The following is a 10,978-nucleotide window of genomic DNA, read 5'->3' as shown; positions in this document are numbered from 1 at the left end:
ACATAACAATTTTGTATGAGTCTTCAGTCTTCCAATTTTGTTTTAAGGTACCCAAGAGGCTGTATGAAAAAACCCACAAACAGATACTGACCTTAGGCAAGTCACTTGGCCTATATCATTTCATACACACACACTTCCTGCTCAATCTTCCACATGCTCCCATACATATTGACTTGGTTTAAGTGCAATTGTCTGATAAATCATGGTTTATTAGTTGGAGAATTAGCCTTGTGCCCATGCGCTCTGTCACCATCCCTCCCCTTGACCTCCTGACTCGGTGCTTCGTTAAACCATGGTTTCCCATTTCATTCTGTTCACCTGCCGCCCTGAAGGCAAGTGTGGGGATGGAGGCTGTCTCTCAGGGCTCACAATCCATGGTTTATTAGACTTGATAGCTGCATCTGGCCCTCTCTAGCTCACTTATCTTCCATGGAAGAGTGTGCATGAGAGAGTTCTGTTTACTGTGCAAAGAAAAGTCTGCATTAGCTCTATTTTTTCAGGATGCAGACTCTAATCCTCATAACACAGCTAAGTTATCTGTAGATCAGAGTTTACCTATGCCTTAACCCTTCGCTCCCTTCGCTCATCTAGAGCAGTCTTCTTCATCCTGGTGCCCTCTGGATGTTTTAGACCACAGCTCCCATCATCCACCACCATTGGCCATGCTGGCTGGGACTGGTGGGAACTGTAGTCCAACAACATCAGGAAAGCCACCTGTTGGGAAACGCCTGTATCGAGTGGCTGGTTTGGGCATAACGCAAGGTTGGGAATCAGATGAGTAATGCATGGGGTTGGGTTGAGGGACTGATGGCTATGAGGTTTGGTCACCCTGTTGTGTTTGGTGTTTGGCTATTGCTGTGGCTGTTAGCATTGTAGAGGGTGGTGGTGGGGATAGGTTGGCGGGTTCTTTATACACAGTCTTTATAGTAGTTTTAATGGGACATTGGAGAAAGCCAGTCCCTGAGCTTTTAAAAATGCACTCTGCAATGTTAAGCCTCAGCAGTTTACAAAGTACTATAGATCATACTATTGAGGAGTCCTTTGTCCATAACGGAGTTATGGCCTCTTCTCTAAACTGAGGCTGGCTTCACTCTGCCACAATGCAGTCTTGGTATCTGATCTGTGCCTTGAGAGTTGGAAGAGAATAGTAAAAAAAGCCTGACTTTTTGTTAGATCATAAAGGTGTCATGGGCAACACATTTGCCACTATTCTGCTCTCTTTCAGTTTATAGAAGTAGTGTAGCACTTCTCCTGTCCCCATCTGAAAGGGAGTTATTAAGAACTACAGCCTCTTCCGTATGTGTAGATTTGTTTACCCTTTTGTCCTGCCTTCTTTTTTAACATCTAGTGTCTTCTACGAAGACTGGTCCTTCATGATGGACGAAGAGCGCTCTAGTATGATTCCAACCATGGCGGCTGGTATGTATCATCCAGTCTGATCTGTGGGGCAGTTTGTGGTGAAGACTGGACTAGAAATGTTTTAAACACACAATGCTGGATAACGTTTCTGGTACTGATAGGAAGAAATGAATTTATTTATATGCTGCTTCCGTGCCAAAATGGCTTCTAAGCAGGTTACAACTATAAAATCAATACACAGTTGAAATGCCCAACGACAGTTCCAATCTCAGTTAAAACAAACAGTTAATAAGCATGACAGTTAAAAACAGTTTAACCCCACCCCACGGTTTAAACAGTAAAATCACAAGTTCCTTTCAGGGGAACGCTTGCCTAAAGAGTTGTGTCTTCAGGAGCTGGTGGAATGCCAATGTTGATGGGACCCTCCCATATTTCAGCAGGGAGAACATTGCCCACAACTAATGCCAACAGTGAAAAATCCCTCACCCGTGTTACCACAAGCTGATAATCATCAGATTGTAGCAAAACTAACTGGGTTCCATTAGCTGATTGTAGTGCCCTTGCTGGGCAACAGAGGGGAAGTTAAAAGGATCCAGTAGCCTTATAATGTTCTTTCTTTTCTTTTTGTGAACCGCTTTGAGGTTTCTTTTACAATCAAGCGGTATATACATTTTAGGAAATAAATATTTTTTTGTAAATTTGTCCGCTGAGTTACATTGCATTTCCTTTTTTTGCTTTTATATAAAGGGCTGCATTCTATTCTTTTTGCAATCAACATTGATAACAAGGATTTGAATGGGCAAAGCAAGTGCCCTCCCACAGTCTCTGACCTTCTCAAAGAATCCACACAGAATGTGACCTCGTTGTTGAAGGAATCTACTCAAGGAGTTAGCAGCCTCCTCAGAGAAATCACAGCATCCTCTCCTGTTTCGATCTTAATCAAATCGGATCAAGATGCTGACCCCTTGCCCATTTTATCGAAGAGTCTTAGCGGTGGTAAGTCTTACTGAGCCGACTGCATTGACAGAGGTAGCCTGCAAGAAAAGAGGCTTGTTTTAGATGGTAGCTGTGATTTTGAACATTGGGAGGTTTTCACTCATACCTTATCTCCTAGGCAGCACCTCTTCCATGTACAGTGGTGCCTCGCAAGACGAAATTAATCCGTTCCGTGAGTCTCTTCGTATAGCGGTTTTTTCGTCTTGCGAAGCAAGCCCATTGACAGCTTAGCGGATTAGCGCTATTAGCGGTTTAGCGGCTTTTAGCGGATCAGCTGATAAGCGGCTTAGCGCTTAGGAAAAGGGGGGGGGAGGGAAAAAACCCCGCAGGAACTCGCAAGACATTTTCGTCTTGCGAAGCGAGCCCATAGGGAAATTTGTTTTGCGAAGCGCCTCCAAAACGGAAAACCCTTTCGTCTAGCGGGTTTTCCGTCTTGCGAGGCGTTCGTCTTGCGGGGCACCACTGTACCCAGTTGTTTGCTTCTGCATGGTATGATGCAATGGTTAGAGAGCAGGACTAGGACATGGGAGACAAGGGTTTCAGCCACGAAACTCCCTGGGTGACCTGGAGTCAGTCACTAATTCTTAGCCTAACCTACCTCACAGGGTTGTTATGGGGGTAATGGGGAGGAGGAAGAACCACATGCCCTGCCTTAGTTCTTTGGAGGAAAGGTGGGATGTGAATGCAAGAAATAAAGATTCATCATGTATAGGTGGTCAAGCAGCTAACACATTCAGATAAACACATGATAGGCCAGTTAAGTTGTAGACTTTCTGTCTGTATCAAGGGGAAAAGGCATGGCAAGAGACGGCAACTAGGTCGAGAGTTCTCGTTGTAAAGTTAAGAATGACAAGCTACTACATTGTTCTAGGCCATATCTGTGTTTGCCGTCAGGAATCCATATGAGCTGTAGCAATAACGTGAAGAATAAATTCATAAGAAATTGGTTTCCTTTCTACAGCTGTGCAAAGCCACCTTTTAAAAGCTCATAATTTGGCATGATGTCTGAACTGATAAAATTGCAACAATTTGCTTCACCTCTGGAAAATGGAAAAGTAGCACTTAAGTTGCAGTTCACCTATACATTTGCGAATTCAAACCAGGCTTGGAATTTTAAAACCATGGCTATCACAAACTGTGGCTATCACAAAACCATGGTTTCAAATGACCTGCTATAAAATCTTGATTCTAGAAATAAGCTGGGTTTAGGCATAATGATTAGGGTACCTCAGTTGGTAGAGCATGAGACTCCTAATCTCAGGACTGCGGGTTTGAGCCCCACATGGGGTGAAAGGTTCCTGCATTGCAGAGAGTTGGGCTAGATGACCCTTGTGGTCCCTCTCTACAGTTCTCTTATTAGTATCCTGAAAAACTATTATTTCACACTCTCCCCCCCCCCCCCGTTGCATATATGCTACCCTGTAAAATTAGAATAAGCTTTCTAAAATAACAAAACTACTTTTCTTATAGGCTGTGTGTTTTGAAATCTTCTGTGTTCATCTCTCTCTCTCTCTCTTCTGCAGATTTAAAATGCAGAAAAGATCGGGTGAAGAAAAAGAAGAAAGTCACAAATATCATTTCGTTTGATGATGAGGAAGATGAGCAAAACCCGGGGGATGTCTTAAGGGGAATTGTTGCAGGGGAAAGCTCCGAAGAAAACTTGGACAGGTTTTCCCCCTACGTAGCTTCTCCCCCTGGCCCCAGAGAGACGCTAGCTAAACTGAGCGGGGACCAAAGTGTGCCTTTGTTGAAAAACGATTCTGTATATCTCAATGGGGACTGTGGCTTCCAAAAGTTGGATGTGAAAAGTATAGACGATGAAGATGTGGATGAAAATGACGAAGCGTACGGCAAAATTTTAGGAAACCGCTGCATGGTAGAAGACACAGAGTCTTGTGGAAAGTGAGTATTCTGCAGTGTCCCAAGACATGTGGCGTTTCCCTATGTTAATTAAGAGGCAAACTCAAGAGATTCAGGGGTTGTTTTGTCTCGCATGGCTTTTCTCTTCAGCAGGTTTGGGGGCCAAATTCCACACTCGCAAGTCTCTCTCTCTGGCCCTCGTACCCCTTTCCCCAGGCCACTCCCCACCCTGGCCCTGCTTTGAACCCCCAAGTGTTTTTGCCTGGCTTGAAGGTGTCCTTCAACTCCGATACTGGCCCTAATTTGCCTCAGTGGAGGCTAGAGATGGGTGTGCGAGTGTGTGCAGAAATTACCGTACAAAGGAAAAAATGACATTTGTGGCTCCATCTGCTTTTGCCTCTGGCTCTGCCCCACACCTGGAAAAGGGAATGCAGCCCTTGGGCTGAAAAAGCTGCCCCACCCCTTGATCTTTGGGGGATTTCATTTTCACCGCTTTCTGAACCGGGTGACAGAGTCCTCCTTTCTACCTGTCCTGCCTTGGCCAAGTTTGTCATGAATCTTCTTGGACTTTGAAAAATGGCAACTCCCTCTTTCTCTCTCTCTCTCTGTGTTTGTGCATGCACGAGAACATATTTATCTAGAAAGCAATCATCCTTTTTAAAGATCTACTGTAGGAAGCTGCCTGCTACAAAGTCAGGCTATTGGTCCATCCAGGTCAGTATTGCCTATCCCAGCAGTTCCCAAACTTGGGTCCCAGCTGTGTACAACTCTCATCATCCCTAGCTAGCAGGACCCGTGGTCCATGATGATAGGAATTGTAGCCCAAAAGCAGCTGGGGACCCAGGTTTTGAAAACACTGGTCTACAGACAGAATGACTGGTAGTGGATCTCCTGGGTTTCGGTCAGCTCCTAGCTCCCCCTGGGGATTGATCCTAGGTCCTTTTGCAACCAAAGCAAGTGCCCAATGACTGAGTCACAAAGGAAGCATGTGAACCAAGGACTATATAGTATACATTTAGCTGCCGCAGCATTGCATTAACCCAGTGCAGTGCTAGCCCGTGTCCATTCCTGGTGAAGAGAAGCTCCTTGGTCAAGTTTAGAAGAAGCAGCTTAGACAGTGGCTGGGAGCAGATAGCCAGAGCAGGGGAATGATGGGCAAGGACCCATGTATATCCACTGAAGAAATTGGCCAGCTCAGATACCAGATTGGAGTTTGATGCAAACTGTATTGAAATACAGGCAGTTCTGCCACAGGGGGGCAGTTTGGATCCTCAGCGAGACCTGATCTCGGAAGAAATCACTTGGTACATTTACCTGAAGAGCTTGCAGAGCTGCCTTTGGATTTGGGTTAGACGTTTCCTGCAACAAAATCCCTTCTTGTTAGTGGAAACTCAAGACACTTTGCAATCACCCTAGATCAGTGTTTCCGAAAGTGTAGAATACGTACGTATCCCCAGTAGCACACGAAAGGGTTTCAAATGGTACGTAGCAGATTTTTTAAATTGTGCTTTTTTTGTTTTTTTTAAAGCTGCAGAAAACAATTCATTAAAATTTGAATATATTATCTTCATCTGAGAAGGCGGTACATGATTACACTGTGGTAAATGATACCCCATTGGAGTCATTCCCTATCCAGATTAGACAGGGGCTGACCGTTTTTTTATTTTGCCCTCATGTTGAAGGCTTTCTTATTTTGGGAAGCCTTCTTGGAAGGATGATCTCACCCCATGTGCCATATCAACTTCTGGGCTTCTACCCTGTACTGTGTTCACAACATGATGCTGTTTTGCAGATTTTTATTTTTGCCTTGCCTTGAAATTTTTGAATGTAAAGTGATTGATAGATGAAGCTTCTGGATTCAGGCTTAGTGTCAAGGCCCGGATCTGGTGCTTCTGTAGGTGATGCTAATGATGGAGCTGAACCCATGCCCTCTGTGTCTGTATTCAAACCACTGCTCATGTCACAACAGCCATACAGAGTGTTTGTCTGGTACTGGGTGTTTGTGCAGAGTCTGGTGCTTCTTGCTTCGGGCAAGCAGTGTGGTGTAGTGGTCAGAGCGTTGGCCTAGGACCTGGGAAACCAGGATTCAAATCCCTGCCAAAGGTCACCCAGCGAGCTTCACGGCTATGCAGGGATTTGAATCCTGGTTTCCCAGGTCCTAGCGTTGGCCTAGGACCTGGGAAACCAGGATTCAAATCCCTGCATAGCCGTGAAGCTCGCTGGGTGACCTTTGGCCAGTCACAGTCCCTAGCCTAATCTACCTCACAGGGTTGTTTTCAGGGTAAAATGAGGAGAGGAGAACCATATGGATATGAATGTAGTGGCAATAAGAGAGCAGTAAATAAATAAAAATAGCAAAAGTTGGGATAGCTGACCAGACAAATTTACCAAAATGTTAATGGATGTTGATGCATATTTTAGTATCTTGTGAGCTGCTTTGAACACACTTACTTTTTTATTTTCAAGACAAACTTATGAAGTTAAAGCAACAATCTAGTAAGAAATAAATGAAAACAGAAGTGTGTCAGGGGGTGGGGGAGTACAAAACAACGACAACCGAGTTCACAGCCATTGCCTAATAAAACTAAAGTACATTTTCAAGAGACTGCACAATGCGTTAGATGTTACAACAAAACCCAACCTAATACAGGGACAATGCAAAGCAAACATTATGAAATCAAATAAAGCCACATTTCATTGGGACTTGCTATCCCCAGGATTGGCTTGTCATATAAGTAAAAAATGGCTGCCAAATTTTTTGGGGGGATTACATAGGTTTAGTTGCACCCTGAGACACTTTTAATTTATAAGTCAGTTTCTCAGAAATGAGAATAAACATTACTTTATGCAACCAAATATTTGTACAACCTGAGAACTCCTTCCAGCCCTGTAGTCGACCCATCAGAAATTCATGAGAGACATCGTTTGCAGTTTGAACACACTTTTTGTTTTCGTGGATAGGATATGTTCCAGTTAAAGCCTGATGTTATACACAATTTTTGTTTTTTGAAAAATGTGGTCGTTATTTAGACTGTCTGAGGGTGTCACGAGCAACTCGCTGGTTTGCGCCTGGTCTCCTCTGCAAGTCCTGAATGATGATTCTGATGAGTTGTTTCCTGTCAGTGCTGTAGGCTCTTTCTCCCAGACTGGTGAGTATCTATTGTTAACAGTTGGTATCTTTGCAGCCAAGTTCAAAGACTGTCTGAAACAAGTGCCATATTTTTCGCTCCTTAAGATGCACCTGACCATAAGACGCACCTAGTTTTTAGAGGAGGAAAGGGGGAAAGCCCTGTTTTTGGGGGGATCAGCTCACAGTTGTGCAGCTTCTTTTGCAAAGGGGAAAAGCCCCTTTTTTTGAGGATCAGCTCAAAGTTGCTGAGCTTACTTTGCAAAGGGAAAAAATCCTGTTTTTATGGGGTTCAGCTCACAGTTCTGCAGCTTCTTTAGGAAAGGAAAGGGAGCCGTTTCTACAGTTTCCAGACTGATAATCTAATCAGCCAGTCACATGTCATTGGGGAAACAGCCTCCGTCTGCAGAACATTCAACAATGGAGGCCTGGGCAAGGGGGCAGGGCCAGAAAGGGAGCCAGCCATCGACCACACATTCGCTCCATAAGACACACAGGCATTTCCTCTTACATTTTAGGAGGGAAAAAGTGTGTCTTATGGAGCAAAAAATACGGTAACTGAAATGCATGGAGGGTGAGTGACTTATAACACAAAATGTTGGGCTTTTTAAAAGGAGGCATGCAAGGATGTAATTTTTTCTTTGACGTTTTTCTCTCCCCTTGCCTAGTGAGCCTTCTGTATGTTTGTAGTGGAGAGGTAAATGTAGTATTGTGATTGCTATTATTGTTGTTTATAACAAATCTGCATTAAGAAGTTTACTTGCAACACAGTAAATAAAACCCCTACTTAAAAATACACATCACAATAAACTGAAAACATATGGCTATACATTATTATTGTACTTGCTATTCCAGTACATCAGGGGGGAAAATATGCCCATTTCTCCATCAATTTATTTGGCTCACTTGCTCGTATTCTCCAATAATAGGTTGTCTCGGTCCTTTTCACTATAGTTCAAATATTTTTAATCCCCTCAAAGGTAGCGTGGGGAAGTTGGTTTCTTTCAATAGCTTGTCTGTTCAGCTAAGTGAGCAACTGAAACAGCCTGTGCAATAAGAAGTCAAAGGCTGCTGACATTCCACTAGACCTCGGAATAGTTTATTAATAGAAGGAGGACAGAAGACGAAATACAAATAAGTGTGGCCCGTGCAAATAGCTAACATGAAAAATATGGCTGACAAGGAAAATATAGTTGATCGCTGAACAGAAAGAGAGGTGCCAAGCCTGAAGATTGATAGCCACTTGTAAATCATCACATAGAATGAAAATTTGAGCTTTTGTGCAACTTGCATTCATCTTGCTGGGTCTCTTTGGGTAGATGGTGCCCTTTTGTGTTTTTCTCTTTGGCAGCTATGAGTAAAAAAGACCTGAAAGGGTTAACTGCTGCATCCAGTGCCCTCCTGTGGATTTAACTCTGCAGCATGGTATAAATAGTTGAAAGGCTTGCATACAATTGATCAAAGCCTCTCTTTTAAAAGTCATTGTCAGGTTCCAAATGGAATGCCTACCTTTCCATTAAAGACTGAAAAGGTTTCAGATGCCCTGCAATTCTGCCCGCCCCCCAAACCTCCCCAATACAGATAAACCCTTATGGTAGAGCACTGGAATCTTGTTATAAAAGGCTTTATTTTGGAGGGGAGGAAAACCCTAGCAAGAAGCAGCTCTCTGGGGCTAGCAAGGTAAGCTGCAGCTATTCAAGTGCCCGGGCCACCTTCCTTCTTTCTCTGAGTGCAGACGGGACACAGCGCAAGGACCTGTCCTTTGCATTTGTTGTTTCGGCATCTTTTTTTCAACACACATCAACACTGAGAAGCCAGTGAGACAATGACAAATGGCAAGAATTCCTTTAGAGTTCTAAAGAAGAGTGACACACAGCTTGAAGTGGCCTCTGGAAATGCCCGGCTAAGCGATCTTGTCCCATTGAATGCAAAAGTGGGGGGGAGGGGGGAAGACTTTTCAAAATGTTGCTGTCAGACACTATGCTGTCAATCACCTGTCTGGCAGTCAAATTCCCTCCTTCCCTCCCCATTTCTTCTGTTTTCCTTTTCTCCTGCCTCTTGCACAGCCGATCAGGTATGGCTTGATGGAGCATCTAACTTTGAAAAGGACTGTTTTTGATTCCGATGGAGCTGAAAAATAATGGCTATGGAGCATGGGGTCATACCCAACTAAGCAAACCCTCTGAACTTAATGAACCTAAGTTAGTCATGCCCGTTAACTTCAACAGGTGTGCACAAAGTGTAGATACAATTCATTATCTGTAGCTGTACCTTAGTTCTTAAATACCACCATTCAGAACTTTTTTTTCCAGCCCAAGGTCCACATTTCTTGCTGGGCAAATTTCCAGCACCAGCTGGCAACCAGAGCCTGAGCCAGAGGCAATAGTGAGCAGAGCAATAAATTGAATTTTACTTGCATACTGTAGACTACTTTCTATTGTTGCATATCTTCTAGTAACTTGGGTGTGAGTCTTTTTCCTTCTAAATGGCTTCCAACCCTAGTCCCTTGACAAAGACAGATGTGGTCTCCCTTTCCCGAATCTAAACATCCAGGGCAAAACCAATATCCAGCCTGAAGACTGGACGGTGAATACAGATTTTCATCCATTGTTCTATAATAATTCTCTCCTTCAGTGGACAAGCAAGAGACCTGGTTTAGTAGGGAGTGGCTTGAGCCAGTTTTTCCTCTCCATGGTGGCTTTGGAAAGTCTTCATGAGCTGCAGAGTTGGCACAGACTGCCCTGCCAGTAACATGGTTCTAAGGTTGGGAGTCAGGCTGGGGGCAGAAGTGGTTGGCTGCTGCGGGTGGAAGTTCCCAGAGGGCCTTGGTCCACGTAGTGAGCAAACCAGCAAACCCCTGTCACCTTTCCACCTCTAAGGTTGGGGCAGGGGAGTTATCCTTGACCTTGTCACTGATGGGTGGGGTGGGAACTGGGATCCTAGCAATCACAATCTTTGGCTTGTCTGCCAAAAGTTGTTCACCCCGCTGTTACTTTTCTGTGAATTGGCAGTCACCGTGACCCACATCTCATTCAATGTGAGGACCAACTAGTGTTTGGGCTTTGCAAAGTGACTGTATAATAATGATGATGATGATAATTTATTATTTGTACCCCGCTCATCTGGCTGGGTTTCCCCAGCCACTCTGGGTGGCTTCCAACAAAGATTAAAAATACATTAAAATGTCACACATTAAAAACTTCCCTGAACAGGGCTGCCTTCAGATGTCTTCTAAATGTCAGGTAGTTGTTTATCTCTTTGACATCTGATGCGAGGGTGTTCCACAGGGCGGGCGCCACTACCGAGAAGGCCCTCTGCCTGGTTCCCTGTAGCTTTGCTTCTCGCAATGAGGGAACCGCTAGAAGGCCCTCGGCGCTAGACCTCAGCATCCGGGCAGAATGATGGGGGTGGAGATGCTCCTACAGGTATACTGGGCAGAGGCCATTTAGGGCTTTAAAGGTCAACACCAACACTTTGAATTGTGCTCGGAAATGTATAACATCTCTATTTTATTACAGGTAGTGCTATACCTAATTTCTGTCATCAGTCCTGGTTCCTGAATTCTTGTACTTAAAGGTTGCAGAATGCAGAAATGTTTTACAAATCTTTTTCTTTTACCAATTCATAAAGTTACTC

General features: G+C 44.1%; 1 protein-coding gene and 1 long non-coding RNA gene across 4 annotated transcripts in view; one reads left to right on the top strand and one right to left on the bottom strand.

Annotated features, from left to right (window-relative positions):
- Positions 1–10,978, top strand: part of SNX29 (sorting nexin 29) — a 231,346-nt gene that overhangs the window by 15,755 nt on the left and 204,613 nt on the right. For all 3 annotated transcript variants that reach the window (XM_079952375.1, XM_079952373.1, XM_079952374.1), the window contains 4 exons: positions 1,349–1,419; positions 2,107–2,355; positions 3,879–4,257; positions 7,246–7,364. In XM_079952375.1, coding sequence (XP_079808501.1) covers positions 1,349–1,419; positions 2,107–2,355; positions 3,879–4,257; positions 7,246–7,364 — 818 coding nt within the window. The remainder of the gene's footprint in view (positions 1–1,348; positions 1,420–2,106; positions 2,356–3,878; positions 4,258–7,245; positions 7,365–10,978) is intronic.
- LOC307202486 lies at positions 3,824–7,945 on the bottom strand. The gene is made up of 3 exons (XR_013832907.1): positions 7,644–7,945; positions 5,517–5,574; positions 3,824–3,861 (listed from the first exon to the last, which is right to left on the bottom strand). It is a non-coding gene; the product is annotated as an uncharacterized lncRNA (long non-coding RNA).

Source organism: Podarcis cretensis, assembly GCF_951804945.1.
Source record: "Podarcis cretensis genome assembly, chromosome: 14".
NCBI lineage: Eukaryota > Metazoa > Chordata > Lepidosauria > Squamata > Lacertidae > Podarcis > Podarcis cretensis.
Note: the sequence above shows the minus strand (reverse complement) of the source record. Positions and strands in the feature narration are given on the sequence as shown.